The sequence below is a fragment of the Pituophis catenifer genome, unplaced genomic scaffold (assembly GCF_029215685.1).
Source record: "Pituophis catenifer annectens isolate HBS135680 unplaced genomic scaffold, rPitCat1.0.hap2 SCAF_2, whole genome shotgun sequence".
NCBI classification, from domain to species: Eukaryota; Metazoa; Chordata; class Lepidosauria; order Squamata; family Colubridae; genus Pituophis; species Pituophis catenifer.
The window spans coordinates 4130292-4151136 of record NW_027256882.1 but is presented as its reverse complement, the minus strand read 5'-3'; the positions used below and the strand labels follow the sequence as shown (position 1 = coordinate 4151136).

Below are 20845 nucleotides of genomic sequence, written 5' to 3'. Positions count from 1 at the left end.
CTGCTAGTCCAACCCCCTGCTCAAGCAGGACACAGAGGAGGAAAGGGCACAGGCAGATTTTGTCCTGATCACAGGTTTGGCCTTCAGGTCCAACAAGTCCAGTCCTAGAAAATGTTGCACAAGCTCCAGACTTCTTGGTCAGACAAATTCGGTGAATCTGTTTATGTTTTATTTATTTACGATTTTGTCGCCTATCCGGTGCAGAAACATATATTTGTTTTTCTTTTCAGCCAGATCATAATTCAAACAGAATTCACTCACATGAGCCAAGTCCAATGACCAATAAATGCAAATGAACAGGTCTTGTTTTTGCAGTAAAAACTGGATTTATTAAGAAATAAATGCGTGGTTCCCACAGCCTCATCCCAGAGAGTCAGATCTGGCTGAGCGGCTTGTTTGGGCACCGCTTCTGTGGGCCGGGCTCCACATCTGCAGCCATTTCCATCTCCACCACAGCTTGGGAAGGGGAGTAGATGGTCTCGACATAAATCGCCGAGCTAGCCCCTGTAACTGTCTGTGGCTGTCTTCCTCCATCTTCCCTGAGTCTTCATACCGCCTGGTATCTGGTCGACATTCGGGGCTCAGGACCCCGGACAGCACCCTGGGGATGGGGGAGCCGGTTGGAGTTTTAATGCAGATTTGGGTTAATGTCAGAGTTCCAAGTAACACCAACAACTAAAGGAGACTCCGAGGCTTGAAGTTCCTCAACGTTTCATTTTATTTGAGATGTCATATTGGCACATCTGGCAAAACCCAAATCTGAAAGCTTCCAGATTTTCCCCACCCAAAAGAAAGTTCAAATCCCTGTCCAGCACCCATATGTCCATCACATAGTCTAACCCAAACCCTCCAGCTGCAGGGCAGAATGTCCTTGACACTAGGAGAAAGGAATATTATTTTGACTACATATCCGCCCAGATCCATACAATCCCCCCTCCCAGTTTCCCACAACACTAAATGTGGCAGCCCTGAAGATCCAATCCCCAAGATGGCTCCCAGGCCTGACAGATTAAAGGCCGGAAGACTAAAAAAAGAACGGTTAGAGGAACTGGACATGGCTCATCTACTGAAGAGAAGGACCAGGGGAGACATGATAACAATGTTCCAATATCTGAGTGGCTGCCACAGAGAGGAGGGGGACAAGCTATTTTCCAAGGCACCTGAAGGCCAGACAAGGAATAATGGATGGAAACTTATCAAGGAGCGATTCTAATTAGAAATAAGGAGAAATTTTCTGACAGAACAATCAACCAATGGAAGAGCTTGCCTTTGGAAGCTGTGGGTGCTTCATCACTGGTGGCTTTCAAGAAGAGATTGGACTGTCATTTCTCAGAAATGGTGTAGGATCTCCTGCTTGGGTGGGGGGTTGGACTAGATGAACTACAAGGTCCGTTCCAACTCTGTTAATCTAATATCTAATTTTTTTCCCAGACCACCAGAGGACAAGATATTCTTACAGTGGATGGAAACTAATCAAGGAGAGAAGCAGTCTGGAACTTTCTTACAGTGAGGACAATTTATCAGTGAAACAGTTTGCCTTTAGACATTGTGAGTGCTTCATCACCGGACATTTTTAAGAAGAGACTGGACAGTCACTTGTCTGAAATGATATAGAATCTCCTGCTTGATCAGGGGACTGGACTAGAAGAGCTCCAAGTTCCCTTCCAGCTCTATTCTGATTTTGATTTGGAATCCTCAATCCATCCTGGTGCTTTTTTGCTAAGTAGGAGGTTTTAAAAGAAAGATGAGTATCAATGGAGATTAAGTTTATCGTTTGCCCTCAAAGTGATGAGTGGAGGCCAATATTTAAGTGGTACATTTCAAGTAACTCCCTCTGATGTGTATATCCACTAGAGCAGAGTTGCAGGCAGAAATGCAATTAGTCCTGAATCCCTTTCTATTGTTTCAGCTTTTCTTCTTTTGCTTACTATTGTCACAGTCTGCTTTTCGCCGGTTGGCGATTTGCTGTGACAGGGTGTGAGTGAGTGCTTGCTGCTCCTCAACACCCTTTAGCATCGCGTTTTGGGGATCCCCTTGGGGGACGCGGGACCCGGAGAGCCCTGCGGGCAAAAGAGGAAGCCGGACGAGCGGGAGGTGGGTGCGATCACCTCTCGCCGGACCAGGCGGCTCTGCCTAGCCAACGCGGTGAGCGGCCATTCATGGCGGGCACGAAGCAGCAATAACCAACTAAGACGGGAAGCCTAGAAGAAGATCGGAGGTGCGGTGACGGACTCAAGCCTATTCCCTATACCTGAGATCGTGCGGTAAGGAGGAGCTGGGAGAGGAGCGCTCGGAGCGGCGAGAGGCAGTGACAGAAAGGACAGAGCAGCCTGTACTCCCGGCGATTCGATCTGATAAGCCGAAGAGCAGACGAGAAAACGGAGGGAGTGGATCGTACCTGTAAAGAGTTTTTGGAAGGTGTGGTGTGGCGAGGGAGTAAAGGAGAAAAGAAAGACCATTGCTGGGACCGGCGTTTTATATCGGGATCGAGGGGAAGAGAGCAGGAGCAATACAGTGACTGGCTGTTTGAGGCTCCTATCAAACAGGAAGTACGTCCATTAATCCGGAAGAGTGGATGAGCAGTGGTTGAACAAGAAGACGTTCTGGCAGAGACTAATATCATAGAGTTTGGCTGGATCCCAGCAAAGCGGGAAATTGAAGAAACGGAAGACCTCCTATTTAAACCCCATAACTCCGTAAAATAACATACTTATACCCACATTTTCATATATGTCAACATTTTCTTTATCCTTCTCTTGAATATCTGGATAGTAATAATTGAACTCTGTTTCTCTTTTCAAATTGATAAATATTAATAATTAGATTTGTTAAGCTATCTTATAGATATATACAAAAGGAAAAATTACATATATATATATATATATTTAATATATAAAAAAAAAAAAAAGGGGGTTGATTATATATGAGAATTCAGATCTCTATCAGTATTACTAGATAAAAAAGAAAAAAAAAATAGGGTCTGATCATATACAAGAATCGGGAATTGTATCCTACTAATTAATTACTATATAGTGTTTATATTCATAGTACAGTAATATATAGTATTTCATATTTATTTATATTTATAGTAATCTATTTATTCCTATTTATATTTATCATATTTATCTATATTCAATTTTTATTAAGATTTGAACTCAGACTTCATTAACTTATTATCTTATTATGGTCAACTTATATAACTCAGAATGTCTATTTGTACTTACCTACACCAATACTCTTTATTAGGATTAGAACTTAGAACTTAGAATTTATTAACTTAAAATAATTATTTGTACAATCTAATTATATTACTTATTTAATATTAAGAGTGAATTTAGATTCTTATAAGTGATTAATTGATTAGGATTGATATTTTGTTTAATCTATTTAGAGGAGAACTATATAATTTTAATTACATAATTATATAATTATATAATTAGTGACTGTTAATCGCTGGAAAGTGTATAGCAGTCTACCACAGTAATTTAGAAATCTAGAACTTACTATTAAGTGGAAATTATTGAGACTGTAGGGAGGACTAACAAAGGAGTGAAATAAAGATATAAGAAAGCTCCTCAGAGAAAAAGTGGCTAGTGCCACTGGATGAGAATCTGGAGAAAGATAGAGGAGATATTAAAAGACCAAAAATCGGTCCTGAAAGATATGGCAAGTCTGACCTCCACAATTGCGAAAACCGGTAAAAAAGCGACATCTATACCTACCCTAGCGATGTCTTCCCCAGCTACCCAAAAATCAGTGGAAGGTCTTCAGAAACTAGACAAACCCCCTGCAACTCCTACATTGCAAACGGTGCAAGCATCCCTCCAGTCAATTCAAGAAACAATGCTTGCGATGCAAGAAAAACTCTTGAATAGCCACTCTGAACTAAAATCAGACATCCATGCTCTTGATTTTAAAATGAACGAAATCCAAAATGCTATTGCTAGTAACGAAAACAGAATTTTAAAAGCAGAACAAAGAATTGAAAAAAACGAGAAAAAACTGGACACAGTGGACCAAACCTTGTCGGCACAAAACAAAGAAACAGAAGACGCGCTGATCCAACTTGAGATGGATAAGGCCTCGTTTTACTTGCGTTTCCAGAACATCTTGGAGGAAAAAGAGGAGGACTTAGGTGATAAGATGGCGGAATTGATTGCAGAAACTCTGCAGCAAGATAAGCAGGAAATAATTCGTGAGATTGACGAGGTGTACAGAGTTCAGACGAATTACGTAAGAAGGAACAGACTCCCCAGGGAGGTCCATGTGCGTTTTGCTAGGAAGAAAGTTAGGGACATCCTGTATAACATAGCCCGGGAGGAAAAAATTACCTATGGAGGAAAAGAAATTAATATTCTGAAACAAATTCCGAGAAGAGTGAGGGAAAGGAGGAAAAATTATAGGTTCCTGACAAACCATCTAAACAGGAGGAATATAATTTTTAGGTGGCTTTTGCCAGAAGGATTGCAAATTTCCTGGCAAGGGAGGAAAATAAGAATTGACTGTCTAAGTGATGCTCAGGACTTTTTAGAACAACTAAGGGGAGGAGAGGAGGAGCAAACTAGTAAGGAGGATAACGAGATAGTAAATACGGAAGAAGAGATATCCCAAGAGCAAATTACTAGAGAAGATATAGAAGAGGAGAAGAAAAAGGAGGATACTGAGGAAAGAGGAAAAAAATCAAGACCAGTGAGAGCCGTAACTTTAAAAGGCAAGTAAGAACAAGAGACTAGAAACTAATTTTAGAAATGAACGATACTAAGATCATATCGGTAAACGTGAATGGTTTAAATGATTACAAAAAAAGAAGGATAATATTGTCAAAATTGGCGAAACAAAACCCCGATATTATCTGCATCCAAGAAGTTCATATAAAAAAAGATGAGGCTGATTATCTAAATTATTGTAAATTTGGTAAAGTATTCTCCTCATTAGCTGAGAAAAGGAAAAGGGGGGTCGCCATCTACGTTAAGAAAGGAATAATGGCAGAATGCAAATATAAAGATGGAAAAGGGAGAATACTTATAGTTGAAATAACGAGAGGCAATGCTAGGCTGTTATTGGTAGGGGTTTATGCACCGAATAAAAAACAAGGGAAATTCTACAGGAAATTGCAGGAACAGTTGGCAAATTGGGCACATCTTGAAATTTGTATGCTAGGGGACTTCAATGGAATTGTGGATCCAAAGCTTGATTATAAGAGCGATATAACAAAAAAGAATAAAAGATCTCCCCTACCAAAGACCTTCTTTGACTTAGTAGATGAGATAAATTTAATTGACATGTGGCGTACCTTACATCCCCAGGACAGACAATTCACATTTTATTCCATCCCACAGAACTCCTGGTCCCGAATCGATATGGTTTGGGCTACCAGAAAATTGGCGTTAGAAATAAAGAAAGTTAATATGGGCTCTAATACTTGGGCAGATCATAAGCTCCTAGAAATCAGTTGGTCCCACGATATGAAGAAAATACAACAGAGATGGAGTTTAAGGACCAATCTCTTAAATGAAAAAGAGTTTACACTAAAATTGAATGAAGAAATCAAACGCTTCTTCTTAGAAAATGGGAATCGAGAGACAGCCAAAGAAATTGTGTGGGACACTATGAAGGCGTATGTCAGGGGAATAGTTATTTCATATACTGCCTTTAAAAATAAGGAAAAAAGAAAGAGTAGAGAAGAACTTACTCAAAAATTAATACAAACTGAGGCCGAATTACAGCAACGACCGGGAGACGAGGAGACGAAACAACAGTGGTTGATGTTGAGACACCGATTGAATTTATTGGACCAGGAGGAGATGGCTCAAAAAATAAGAAGATCTAAGCATTATTGTTTCGAGAATGCTAACAAGTCGGGGAGATGGTTGGCGTATAAATTAAAAAAAGAGAAGGAAAAAAACCAAATATTAGCTTTAGAAGACCCGCAGGGCATCTTGTTGACAAAGGAAGAAGATAAATTAGAAAGTATAAGAAAATTTTATGAGTGTCTTTACAAAAACGAAGGAATTGAGTTAAATAAGGTAGAACAGTATTTGTTGGAAGCCAACCTCCCTCAAATTTCGGAAGAAGAAAAGGAAATGTTAAATGAAAAGATCACCATAGAGGAGTTAAGATCTGCCTTATCTAAAATAAAGAAGAATAAAACCCCAGGCCCTGATGGTCTCCCTGGGGAACTATATCAAAAATTTGATGATGCCCTGAAATTGGAACTGCTAGAAATTTTAAATGATGTTATTGCTGGTATAACAATCCCAGACTCCTGGAGGGAAGCCTACCTGACGATCATTCTGAAAGAAGGTGCCGACCCGAAACAGATTTCCAACTATAGACCCATCTCATTGCTTAACGCAGATTATAAATTATTTATGACTATAATTGCGGAGAGATTTAAGAAAATTCTAAACCGATGGATACACAAGGATCAAAATGGTTTTCTCCCTGGGAGACAGATTAGAGACAACTTGAGAACAGTCTTAAATACTATTGAATACTATGAACAACACCCTGAAAAGCAGATGGCTTTAATGTTTGTTGATGCCCAAAAGGCATTCGACAATTTAAATTGGACCTTCATGATAAATCAAATAGATCTTATGGGATTCGGGACTAACTTTAGGAGGATGATAGAGAATATCTATCATAATCAAAGGGCAAACATACTAGTGAATGGAGACAGAACTCGGACATTTCAGATCCAAAGAGGAGTCAGGCAGGGATGTCCACTATCCCCCTTACTTTACATTCTAGCACTAGAGGTCCTACTTAGAAAGATTAGAGCAAATGAAGATATCAAAGGCTTAAAGATTAGGAAGGAATCATTTAAAACCCAGGCTTTTGCGGACGACGTCGCCTTTATAATTGAAGACCCATTAGACACCGGCTCAAAATTAATGCAGGAAGTTCAGAACTATGGAGAAGTCGCGGGCCTTAAACTTAATAAGAACAAAACTAAAATAATCGTGAAAAATATGACAAACCTACAAACGAAAGAATTAGAAGATCTACTAGGCCTCCAGGTAGTTAAGAAAACAAAATATCTGGGAATATGGATTACCGCAAGACTATCTTCATTAAAAGATGATAATTATATTCCCTTATTGCAGAAAACCAATCAAGACCTCGATAGGTGGAGGAGACTTAAATTGTCCCTGACCGGGAAAATTGCGGCGATCAAAATGAATATTCTACCGAAATTTCTATTTTTATTTCAAAACATACCAGTATCACTGGATAAAAAATTCTTCCTGGATTTGAATAAATATATCAGGAATTTCTTGTGGGAGGGTAAGAAATCAAGGATATCTCTTAAGACACTTCAAGGGAAAAGAAATTTGGGAGGGTTTGGGCTCCCCGATTGGGAATTATACCAAAAGGCGGCAAAAATAATTTGGATAAAGGAGTGGATTAAATTAAAAGAAGGGAGAACTCTGACACTAGAAGGACATGACCTCCACGAAGGATGGCATGCTTACCTCTGGGATATAAAGGATAGGAGGAAAACGTATTTTCATAAACATAAAATAAGAGAGACATTGATTTGTACGTGGCGGGAAATTAGGCAGAAGATATATACCAAGGTTCCTAGCTGGTTGTCGATTATGGAAGCTCTAGTGGTCCCAAATAGGAGAGGAAACTATAAAATGGGCACATATAAGGATATCTTGGACGAAGAAGGGAAGCTCAAACCTTTGGAAGCATTGAGGGACAAGGGGTTCAATCTGGATTGGTGGAACTATCTCCAAATTAAGTCTAGATTTCAAGAAGATAGAGATAGAAGGGGTATTGAAATGAAATATGGATATTTTGATAAAATTATTTGGGGTCCAGATAAGAAAATGCTATCCAAAATTTATAACTTTATATTAGATGAGGATAGAGCGGAGATGATAGCTAAAAAACAGTTAAGCATTTGGGAGAAAAACTTAGGATATGGCCTTAATTTCAATGACTGGGAGACAGCTTGGAATAGGAATCTCAAAATAACAAAATCGTCAACATTCAGGGAAAACCACTACAAAATGTTGCATAGGTGGTATCTAGCCCCGGACAGGCTGGCTAAAATATTCCCAAACTCTTCTGCTTTATGCTGGAAATGTGGAAAAACGGTCGGCACCTTTTATCATCTTTGGTGGACTTGTCCCGAGACCAAAAAGTTTTGGTTAAAGATCCGACTCTGGCTCTCTGAAATAATGGGACAGGAGATAGTCCTGGCCCCGGAATTCTTTCTCTTAGGTATGACGGAAGATGGTCTCAACAATAATAAAACCCATTTGGCAATTCAAATCATTACTGCGGCTAGAATAGCCTTTGCGAAACTTTGGAAATCTAAATCTACCCCCTCTGAGGAAACATTAATAAATAAAATCCTAGAGTGCGCAGAGATGGCTAAACTGACAAACGAGCTAAAAAATGAAGAAAATTCTAAGCACTATGAAGTATGGGGAATTTGGTATAATTGGTTAAAGAATAGGATAAAAGTATGATAATAGGCTATAGTTGCTTAAACACCAGAAATGGACTCAATTGTATAGAAATGTAGAGGATTATATAGTATTGTATAATATAATGTATAGTGATAGTTATGGATGGAATCCATCCAATATTTGACTTATGAAATGTGTAAACACCGTACCCCGGATCAAGATTGAGATTGTATTTTGTCTTTTTAAATATTGGAAAACTCAATAAAGTATAAAAAAAAAAAAAAAAAAAAAAAAAAAAGAAAAGAACGCCGTACTTTCCTTAAGCGTGGACTTTCTCCGCATGCTCTTTGCTTGTACGTTATGGGATGGCGTTGACTTAAGTGCTTCTCTGAATCTTACAAGTCCTTTCCTTCCCTCCTTCCTTTCCTATCTTCCTTCCCTTCCTTTACTTTTCCTTCCTTCCTTTCCTTTCCTTTCCTTTCTCCCATCCATTCATACATACGCACACAATCCTTAGGATACTAAGACTATGAAAAACTAGATTTTCCCCTTAGGAATCTTTGAAAAGAACCATTCCTGGATTTGGCCTCTTTCAGCTGCAGCCCCTTGCCCTCCCAGCCTCTGCCTCTGAGGGATCCTGGCCTTCCCCTCCCATCACCCAAGAGGCCCTCCTTCCAGAGTAGCTCCAGGGTGATTCCTCCCACCCCCTCACCCCTTGCCAGTCTCCCTTTCAGGTATCCTTTCCCTCCCCCAAATGAGCTGGAGAGAACTCAGAGGCCCCTTTCAGAAACTCAATCAAATCACAATAGAGCTGGAAGGGACCTTGGAGGTCTGCTAGTCCAACCCCCTGCTCAAGCAGGACACAGAGGAGGAAAGGGCACAGGCAGATTTTGTCCTGATCACAGGTTTGGCCTTCAGGTCCAACAAGTCCAGTCCTAGAAAATGTTGCACAAGCTCCAGACTTCTTGGTCAGACAAATTCGGTGAATCTGTTTATGTTTTATTTATTTACGATTTTGTCGCCTATCCGGTGCAGAAACATATATTTGTTTTTCTTTTCAGCCAGATCATAATTCAAACAGAATTCACTCACATGAGCCAAGTCCAATGACCAATAAATGCAAATGAACAGGTCTTGTTTTTGCAGTAAAAACTGGATTTATTAAGAAATAAATGCGTGGTTCCCACAGCCTCATCCCAGAGAGTCAGATCTGGCTGAGCGGCTTGTTTGGGCACCGCTTCTGTGGGCCGGGCTCCACATCTGCAGCCATTTCCATCTCCACCACAGCTTGGGAAGGGGAGTAGATGGTCTCGACATAAATCGCCGAGCTAGCCCCTGTAACTGTCTGTGGCTGTCTTCCTCCATCTTCCCTGAGTCTTCATACCGCCTGGTATCTGGTCGACATTCGGGGCTCAGGACCCCGGACAGCACCCTGGGGATGGGGGAGCCGGTTGGAGTTTTAATGCAGATTTGGGTTAATGTCAGAGTTCCAAGTAACACCAACAACTAAAGGAGACTCCGAGGCTTGAAGTTCCTCAACGTTTCATTTTATTTGAGATGTCATATTGGCACATCTGGCAAAACCCAAATCTGAAAGCTTCCAGATTTTCCCCACCCAAAAGAAAGTTCAAATCCCTGTCCAGCACCCATATGTCCATCACATAGTCTAACCCAAACCCTCCAGCTGCAGGGCAGAATGTCCTTGACACTAGGAGAAAGGAATATTATTTTGACTACATATCCGCCCAGATCCATACAATCCCCCCTCCCAGTTTCCCACAACACTAAATGTGGCAGCCCTGAAGATCCAATCCCCAAGATGGCTCCCAGGCCTGACAGATTAAAGGCCGGAAGACTAAAAAAAGAACGGTTAGAGGAACTGGACATGGCTCATCTACTGAAGAGAAGGACCAGGGGAGACATGATAACAATGTTCCAATATCTGAGTGGCTGCCACAGAGAGGAGGGGGACAAGCTATTTTCCAAGGCACCTGAAGGCCAGACAAGGAATAATGGATGGAAACTTATCAAGGAGCGATTCTAATTAGAAATAAGGAGAAATTTTCTGACAGAACAATCAACCAATGGAAGAGCTTGCCTTTGGAAGCTGTGGGTGCTTCATCACTGGTGGCTTTCAAGAAGAGATTGGACTGTCATTTCTCAGAAATGGTGTAGGATCTCCTGCTTGGGTGGGGGGTTGGACTAGATGAACTACAAGGTCCGTTCCAACTCTGTTAATCTAATATCTAATTTTTTTCCCAGACCACCAGAGGACAAGATATTCTTACAGTGGATGGAAACTAATCAAGGAGAGAAGCAGTCTGGAACTTTCTTACAGTGAGGACAATTTATCAGTGAAACAGTTTGCCTTTAGACATTGTGAGTGCTTCATCACCGGACATTTTTAAGAAGAGACTGGACAGTCACTTGTCTGAAATGATATAGAATCTCCTGCTTGATCAGGGGACTGGACTAGAAGAGCTCCAAGTTCCCTTCCAGCTCTATTCTGATTTTGATTTGGAATCCTCAATCCATCCTGGTGCTTTTTTGCTAAGTAGGAGGTTTTAAAAGAAAGATGAGTATCAATGGAGATTAAGTTTATCGTTTGCCCTCAAAGTGATGAGTGGAGGCCAATATTTAAGTGGTACATTTCAAGTAACTCCCTCTGATGTGTATATCCACTAGAGCAGAGTTGCAGGCAGAAATGCAATTAGTCCTGAATCCCTTTCTATTGTTTCAGCTTTTCTTCTTTTGCTTACTATTGTCACAGTCTGCTTTTCCACCCTGCTTCACATTATGTAACACAAGTAACAACTGAGAAAGAAAACCATAAGGAAAAGGGGGTTATAGTGATGCTGAATTAGAAAATGCAACTCATAGGTTCTTTCTCCTTATTTTGTGGTGATCTTTCCTTGCCTTCTCTCGTGTTGCCCATCTCTGGACTCAGAAAATCTTATCAATACCTTTTTTAAAGTGAAGTCTCCAGAACTGGACACAGTATTCCAAATGGAGTCTCACTAAAGCCCTATGTAGAGGGATAGGAGCTCCTTTTTGCTGATGGTGGTACATCTGGTGATGCATCCCAGAATGTTGTCTCTTCAAAGCTGCCTGGCCACAGTTTACTTTTTTGGAGTTATCATTCTTTCAGTGCCAGTGTAACTTTTTTCACATAGTTGTTTAAAAAAAGTGCTGCTTGAACTCATTTATTAAAACAGTTCTAGCATTGTGTAAATATCTTTGTGTCTATTCCAACTTTTCTCCACAGAGGGAGCCTTAAAGCAAGTAGTGTCAACTCTCAAAACGATTCGAGCTGAAGCCATATTTTTCTTGCTTCGTTTCTTAGTTGCCATACTTAGGGGTAGGGGTAGGGGGAATTTGTGGAATGTAGAATGTTTTCCTCCAATGTGCCGGATATAACAATGATAAGGCTCCTGAGAACCAAGGCCAAATCAGTGTGGCCAAAAATGGCAGGAGGGAGTGCTGAGAAGTTCATCATCTGCTTTCTTGGCTAACCTGTGATACAAGGGGGCTGGACAGCATATATTTTTTACTTATACCTAAAATGTGGGAATTATTTAATTTTGCTTTCACCTTTGACCGTGCAGATATGATGTACCCAATAATGAAATTGGGGGTTTTAAATTTCGTTTTCTGAGCCAATTATTTAATTGTATTTTAACGGTTTTTTAACATTTGTATTATATGTATTTTATTTGGCTGTTCACCGCCCTGAGTCCTTCGGGAGTAGGACGGTATACAAATTTAATAAATAAACAAACAAACAAACAAATAAATAAATAAACCGGATTTTTGAGGAAGCCAAGGCTTCAGAGTCTTGAATTGGTTGGGAATATTACTGGGAACTATGACAAGTAGTTTTATTAAGGGAAAGCAGTGGTAGAGAAATATGGATGCATATTAAGTTCTCATAGCTAGGCAGCCTACTGGCCAACCCAAGCAGTTCCTGATTTATAATAATTTATTAAGTAACCATTTGAAGTTACAAGCTAACATTGCAAATGATCAATCAAGAAGGAAGATCTTTGGAAAGCAATGGGGACCAAAATATCATGAAATTAAGAACTACTTTTTTTTACCTCAGTCCTTCCCGATGAATCATGCAGAAATGCAAATGGGAACAATCTCTGGAATATTAAGATACCAAGAATAATCCAATCTACCAACAAGAGTAAATGTGTAGCTCACGGTTGAAATGAGGGGTCCTTGGTGGTTTCTGAGCTTGATTGTGTTGTTGCAGACCTTTCATTAGCCAAACTAGGGAAGATCATCAGTGCACCAACCAACCTCAGAGCACAGGTGGGTTTCAGCAGGTTCTGACCAGTTCTGGAGAACCAATAGTGGAAAATTTGAGTAGTTTAGAGAACCAGTAAATACCACCTATGACTGGCCCCGCCCCCATCTATTCTCTGCCTTCCAGCTGATCTGGAGGAAATGGGGATTTCGCAGTAACCTTTCCCTGGAGTGGGGAGGGAATGGGAGATTCTACAGTATCCTTCCCCTGCCACGCTCACCAAGCCACACCCACAGAACCGGTACTAAAAACATTTGAAACCCACCACTGCGTCTGCTTTGGCAAATTAAGATCTGAGTCCACCAGTATGAATGTAGAAGCAGGGAACCTTTTTCGGTCAAAGACTTCTTATGATGAGATGGAATAATGACAGAGTCAATGTAGAGTGTGTGGAAAAAGCTTCTGGGTGAACAATTTGTCTTTCAAGCAAGGGGCCAGAATGAACAGAAGCTGAAACAAATGCATGGGGAAAATATATTTTTTAAGCATTAAGGCCATATTTTTGTCTTTTTATGGTTTGCCATAATATCAAGGTAACTTAAAATTAAGTAACTATCAGTTGTGTAGTTACTTGTTAAACATGCATAAAATTATCTTCGTTGCATGATTAAAGATTATTCCATTTTTTAAAATGGATTTTCAACCACTTTTCCATCTTTTTAAATTTTGTTTTGCTCACTGTAGCTAACCTGTGTGTGTCATTGTTGACTCCAAATCTGGTCAAATGTTTTCATAGCAATGGAGTCTTTAGCTTTTCTTGTTTTGCTTTTTCCTTTTCTTTCTCTCTTTTCATTTATTGTCTAATATCCCTGACTTAAATTTTCCAAGGGGCTTAAGCTTCCTAGTCACATTTCTTGAGGTGAATTTCCTACTCAATGCCTATGTAAAAATGGTTTTCATCATCATAGTTTAGCTTTCTATTCCTTTTCTTTTTTTTTTCCTTTTCTTTCATCAGATCTTCCTTTTCTTTCATCAGAAGAGACCGGAGGGGGTCCCTGCCCTTTCTCCTCCCCCCTTTGCTGGGAGGCTGAGCGAATAGTTTGAGAAGGGCAGCTGCATGTATTGAATTAGAGAAATAAAAAAGAAATAAAATCATTTTCCTGATTGTGGCCTTCCTGCCTGTGTCCCATCTGCCTCCCTTCAGGCGGGAGTTCCCAACAACTGCAAGACACAAGCTGTCTTTCCCACAGAGCCTCCTGGTCCTCCTCTTCTGACCGCCCGGCTGTTTCTGACAGGATTTCGACCCTTTGGAGGCCTCCCACAATCTCTGTGGAGCCTTCAGGGCGGCTGTTCTTGAGGGAAGTGAGTTCAAATCCTCCAGAGAGATTTTTCTTCATCTCCACAGACGATTCCTGGACAGGATAGGAGAGGAAGATAGAGAAAGTACCGCCTCTGGAGACGTTGAAGCCTTTCTCTATCAGGGAGCAATGGAGAGGGGCCTTTCTCCTATTCCCAAGCCCATCATCCCTGCCCTCTCCCTTTCCCTCAGACGCGCTCCTCTTTCCCGCCCTTTCTACAATCCTGGCACTTTGCGCCAAATCCACCAGGGGGCGCCCTCCGCCAAGGGAAGGGAACTCCCGGCGCTTCCCCATTGGTCCACTGGAGGGGGACGTCATGACTGGCTTTGTAGGGGTGGCCGGGAAGGAAGTGACATCATGAAAGCTTGCCGCTCTAGGATGGTGCACTCGCTCTCCTTAACCCCTGGGGCGCCGCAGGAATCGAAGAGGCTGCGGGAGAGTCTGGCGGGGGCGGGGGGGGGGGGAGATCCAGACATGCCCCGGGTGAGTCGATGGCTCTCCTTGTGCAGAGGGAGGCAGAGGACGGAGAGACTTTCGCCTGGCCTCCTCCGGCTTCAACCCTAGATCCCATGCTCCTTGGCCGCCCTCTCCATGCAAAGAGCCCGAGTGGGGGGGGGGGGGAGGGGAGGGTCAGCCTTGCGGAAGCCCAGAAGGTCGCTCAGTGGCTGAATTCCACTTTCTAATTCTTGCTATTTGTTTTTCTTCCCATCTCAGATACAGAAACTGGAAGCCATTTGTGGTCTTTGCAAGACAAAATTTTCTCCTGGGAGAAGAAGAAAAAAATCAGAATCCCTTGGAGGGATCAGTCCTGCAGCCCCAGAAATGGTCCCGTGAAGGAAAAGGCATCTGGAGACCCACCAGAGTCCTTGGAGCCATTTGCAGTTGCTCTGCAGGACACAGAAAGGATGGAGACACAACCTTTTGGAAAGGAGGGAAGCGGAAAAGGCCCTTCAGCTGCTCAGCCTGGGAAGGGGGGGAAGCTCTGGACAAGACCCTGGCAGGAGATCCTGGAGGAGGAAACCATCCTCCCTTCAGAAGTTCCACCTTGGAACTCCATCCAGTACCGGGAGGCTGAGGGTCCCCGAGGACTTTGCAGCCGACTCCATGGTTTTTCCAGGCGATGGCTGAGGCCAGAAAAGCACACCAAAGCCCAGATGCTGGACCTGGTGGTTCTGGAGCAGTTCCTGGCTATTCTGCCCCCCCAGATGGAGAGCTGGGTGCGGGAGTGTGGAGCAGAGACCAGCTCCCAGGCGGTGGCCCTGGCGGAAGGCTTCCTCCTGAGCCAGGTGGAGGAGCAGAAGGAGCAGGTGGAGTTGCAGGTGAGACAATTTAGGGAGCTCAAAAGGGAATAAAGAATTGTTTGAATGTTTCACCCCTACTTCCCAAACTTGTCTGACATTCATAATATGTGGAGATGTCCCACAATTCTTATGGGACATTGTTCCATTTTTTTCTCATGCAGGTTCACTGATGGATGTCGGGTGCTTTGAGATTGTGTTCCAAATATAAGATTTCACTTTACTTCATGTGATGTACATTAATTCTGCTTCTTTTTTCCTTCTTCCTATTGGAAGTGCTGCACTGTGGAGATCAGAGATCCTGAAGGAAGGAAGAACCCATTAAATCCCCCCCAGGAGCTATTTTCCAGGAGGATCCCTTGGGAGGATCAAAGTCAGGACACCTCAGGAGGTAATTGAAGATCCTCTGATTACCCATCTGTCTTATCTTCGCTCTGTCTTCTATACGATTCCTCCTCCTATTCATACTTCTCCACATTAATTGCATCTGCAGATAATTTCCCAGCGACCCTCTTTAGGTGAGTCTCCTCCTCTTGGGTAAGGGGGAGATTGAGGTCCACCTGAAGGGGACTGCTGGGGAATTGGTGGTTTTTCTGGAAGACAAAATCGCTCAACTTGGTTCCCAGTTGGATGCCGGCGTGATTGCTGGCCCAATGGAAGCCTTTGAGGCAGGTTCTTGCTCTGATATCTGGGAACGGTTTGACCCTGTTGCTCCTGAGGAAGTGGACAGGATCCTAGGGAGTATGGGTGGGTGCAAGCACCTGTGTTTTAGACCCATGCCCCGCCTGGCTTGGGAAAGCTTCCGGGGAGATGACAGGTGGGTGGACACTGGTGGTCATTAATGCTTCCCTACAGGAGGGGGCAGTGCCCCAGCACTTGCAGGAGGCTGTGGTCCACTCTCTTCTTAAGAAGCCATCCCTGGATTCCACCCTATTGAATAATTTCCAACCTGTCTCCCAATATTCCATTTTTGTGGAAGGTGGTTGTTGCTGCAGAAGACACCTTGCATAAGCCTGATGATGGCAGATGAGATTGTGCCGAAACGTTGCCAAAGTGATCTCAATCTTACATGGGAAAAGACCCGAATACACCAAGACTTGCATACCTGTACCCGTGAAAACATATACCGTATTTTCCGGCGTATAAGACGACTTTTTAACACAGGAAAATCTTCTCAAAAGTCGGGGGTCGTCTTATACGCCGGGTATAAGCCTACAATATCTACCTTGACAGACTGATGGAAGCGGTAAGAGCGGCTACTACCATCTCTAGTCATTGCTAGAGATTTCTAACCCGAATCTGAGTTGCCGTCGCTGACCGATGACGCTACGGGAGCGCTGACAACTTTGAGGGGCCGATCTCGTTAAGGCTGCATGCCGCTGAATGCTTGACCCAGCTGGTTGCTGAGCGGAGCTTCCCCCACCATCCCAGGCATCCAGGTGGATATTACTGACGCTCCGACTTCCCCAGACAGCTGGGGCTCGCCATCACTGGGGGTCAGCTGGGGAAGTCAGAGCATCGGTAATATCCACCTGGATGCCTGGGATGGTGGGGGAAGCTCCGCGCAGCAACCAGCTGGGTCAAGCATTCAGCGGCATGCAGCCTTGATGAGATCGGCACAGCTTTCCCTTAATGTTGTCGGCACTCCCATAGCGTCATCGGTTTGCCCGACACTTAGTTGCTAGCTGTCTAGGTCGTCGTCCTGGAGTAGCAACTCCTGTCTGTCTTGGTGGGGAGCGACAGCCGCATCCCGCCGCCAGGCAAAGGCTGGAGAAGCCCGCCAGGCTGTCCGCACTCACCTTCCCTCCGAAAGCCCCTTCATCTCACCCGCCCCAGGGCGGAGGGCTGCCTTTCACAGAGCAGCTGCCTCCGCCTCCTCCTCCCTTCAGTCTGACTCCTGCGCGCGGAGGCTGCGTCTGCTGCTCCCGGCTCCTCCGCCCCCTCCTGTTCCTCCCCGGCTGCAGCTAGCCTGGCTTTTCGTGACAGCAGGCAGCAGACCCGGAGCCATGGGAAGAAAGGAGTGGGGCCGCGGGAGGGAGGGGGGAAGGGAGGACAAGCTTCCTGCCCAGCCCCTCGTGCGCCTATTCGCAGCCTCTACTGAAACCTGCAGGGTTGGATGTGCAAAGGAGCCGGACCGGCCTCTGCCCGCCACCTTCCCTCCGAAAGCCCCTTCATCTCACCCACCCCAGGGCGGAGGGCTGCCTTTCGCAGAGCAGCTGCCTCCGCCTCCTCCTCCCTTCAGTCTGACTCCTGCGCGCGGAGGCTGCGTCTGCTGCTCCCGGCTCCTCTGCCCCCTCCCGTTCCTCCCCGGCTGCTGCCCAGCTGCAGCTAGTCTGGTTCTTCGTGACAGCAGGCAGCAGACCCGGAGCCGCAGGAAGAAAGGAGCGGGGCCGCGGGAGGGAGGGGGGAAGGGAGGACGAGCTCACGCGCCTATTCGCAGCCTCTACTGAAACCTGCAGGGTCGGATATGCAAAGGAGCCGGACCGGCCTCTGCCCGCCAACTGGCCCAGCGGCGAGGGAAGAAAAGTTATTCTCCCGCGGGGGCTTGCCTGGGTTTTTCATCAGTTGCAGGGCCTCTTCTTTGGTCACATTCCGGCGCAATTCCCTTTCGGCAAAGGGCAACTAACCCAGTGCTCTGCCACTCTGGTGCAAACTTCTCTGCAGGCTTGTCGATGCTGCAGATCTGTTTTATTCGGGGAGCTGCTTCTTCCCACTCTCCCCGCCCCCCCCCGGAAAAAAAATCCCCTGTCAAAAGGGAAGGCTGTGACTTGGCCGTAGTTCATTAAACCTCTTTTAAGTTCGCCACGGCATCGGCCAGTGCAGAAGCGAAGACGCAGGAGGGGATCCAGTTTCAAAGTCAACCCCCCCCCCTTCGGCTGGAGGCTGAGAATTTCTTGGGGAAATACATTGGGGAACAAAATCCGTTGAAGGAACCAGCTTCCAAACTTCCACGTTAGAAGCGGTTCTTAGCGCCTTCACCAAAAGCAGATAAATGCCTCGCTTCAGTTTCGACCTTCTTGCTGTGGGGCACTTTGGGGAGGCGATCGTGCATGCAAGTCCTCCTCGGCTCTTCCAGCCTACCTCGCTGTACTTTAAAAAAAGGACCGTATGGAGAATGTTATCCAATTGCTCATATAGCACATCGCCAAATAAGGCACTCCGTAAAACTTTGCCCATCCCGCAAGAGAAAAAAGGCATTGTAGCTCCAAAAGAAGCCGTTCAAATGCACATTTCTAGAGTTAGGGATGACCTTCACTGAGAGTAACTTTCTACAATTGCATGTTCCAAACTTGAATCCTCCAGGTGTGTTTTGATTTCAATTCATACAATCCCCAGCCAGCACAACATTAAACAGTACATGTTCAACCCAGCAAACTAGTTTCACCTTCTTCATTGCAGTGAAATAAAACAACCTAGTTTAGGTAATAATAAACTATATTTAGAATGCTCTTTATTAGCCTTTGTTACCTATTAAATAAAACTAACCTTATTTCCACTGATCCTCTCATTTATAGGGAACTCAATTGCAAAAATCTATTATATGTACCCTAGACCAGAATGTTGGGTCTCTTCACAAGATAAAAGACCAACAATATGTAAACATACTACCAAACATGGACATAATTTCCAACCCAAAGCCTGTCCATCTAGTATCCTAATTTAAAGCTAGGGGGAAACAAGTTTTTTAAAAAATCACTCAAAGGTGGGCATTTCCCCAGACAGCTGGGGCTCGCCATCACTGGGGGTCAGCTGGGGAAGTCAGAGCGTTGGTAATATCCACCTGGATGCCTGGGGGAAGCTCCACTCAGCAACCAGATGGGTCCAGCATTCAGCGGCATGCAGCCTTGACGAGATCGGCACAGCTTCCCAAATCTGAGTTGCCGGCGCTGACCGATGACGCTACGGGAGTGCCAACAACATTGAGGGGAAGCTGTGCCAATCTCATCAAGGCTGCATGGGTGACAGGACAGGGTGACAGGAAAAAAACCTGGTATGAAATACCATATTGAAATCAAATCTGATATTTTTAAATTTTTATTTGGTGTGCGTTGGAAGAGGGGTAGTCTTATACAGCGAGTATAGCCCAAACCCTATATTTTAACAGGAAAAGTAGGGGATCGTCTTATACGCCCAGTCGTCTTATACACCGGAAAATACGGTATATATATATATATATATATATATATATATATATATATATATATATATATATATATATATATATAGTCAAGCATGTAATAATTAACAGATATAAGTATAAGCATAATTATGAATACATGAAATGGATACATATAAAAGGGAACATTAGGAGAGGGACGGTAGGCATGCTGGTACGCTTATGCACTCGCCTTCTTAGGAATGGGGTGAGGTCGACAGTAGATGGTCTAAGGTTAAAGTTTTGGGGTTTAGGGGAAGAAACAATAGAGTATGGTAGTGCATTCCAGGCATTAGTGACTCTGTTACTGAAGTCATATTTACTGCAATTAAGTTTAGTGCAGTTTTCCATAACTTTGTATCTATTGTGTGCTCGTGTATTGTTGTGGTTGAAGCTGAAGTAGTCATAACCCGTGGCTGTTAGGGGCTGGATGGGGAGCAACGGGTTGAAACTAAACCCTGGCAAGACTGAGTAGCTCTGGGTTTGGGGTTCGTTGGCCAAGGGAGAATTGCCACTTCTGGTCTTGGATGGGGTGGCACTACCCCTAGCAGACCTTGTGCCTAATTTGGAGGTTCTCCTAGACCAGGGGTCAGCAACCTGTGGCTCCGGACCCACAAGAAGCTCTTTGGGCCCTCTGCTGTGGCTCCCTGTCAGGTGATCCCACCTCTGGCTGGCTTCGCCCTCCCCCCCAGACACTCCCAGCCACTCCTCGCCTGACCTGAGAAGGTAAGGGCGATGGCGGGTGGTGGAGAAGCGGCCAGGGCAGAGACAGAGAGGTACAGAGAGAGGTGGAGAGACAGAGAGACAGAGAGAGAGGAGAGGGAAGGAGGCAGAGGAGAGAGAGATATGTCAAAAGGATTTTGTTGTTCCCAGTGTTTTTTAACAACTCGTTCTCTGCCCTAATGACTGGCTGGGTAGGCATGGCTGAGGGGGTGTCATGTGACTGCTGGAGGTGAGTGATGTCAAGTTGGCCACACCCACCCAGGTTTTGTGGCTCTCGGTGTTTTCTGTGGATTATCTGAGGGACCGTCTCTTACCGGTTACGTCTGCCCGACCCACCAGAGTGTGGAGGCAGGGAATGTTGCGGGTCTCATCCCCTAGGACAGGGGTCAGCAATCTGCGGCTCTGGAAATATATGTGGCTCTTTCGCCCCTCTGCTGCGGCTCCCTGCCACTCAAAATGCAATCACTTTTCGCAAGACCGGGCGGCTCTGTCAACCTAGCACGCATGAGTCTGCCGGTCAATGGCGGACCTGAAGCGGTGGTAACCAGCAACAAGACGGGAGATCGGAGGTTGCAGTGGCGAAATAGGATTACCATATCTTTCCCTGTCGGTGTGAGCGATATCGGAGG

At 44.3% G+C, this 20845-nt stretch overlaps 1 protein-coding gene across 2 annotated transcripts in view; it reads left to right on the top strand.

Annotated features, from left to right (window-relative positions):
- LOC139311591 (zinc finger protein 721-like) overlaps positions 1-20845 on the top strand; it is a 131818-nt gene that overhangs the window by 90943 nt on the left and 20030 nt on the right. The window contains exons 1-2 of one of the 2 annotated variants that reach the window (XM_070936055.1): positions 14877-15358; positions 15614-15728. The exons of the other annotated variant lie outside the window; for it this stretch is intronic. Coding sequence (XP_070792156.1) covers positions 14945-15358; positions 15614-15728 — 529 coding nt within the window. The 5' untranslated portion in view covers positions 14877-14944. Of the gene's footprint in view, positions 1-14876; positions 15359-15613; positions 15729-20845 lie in introns of those variants that run through there. 2 annotated transcript variants of the gene reach the window in all.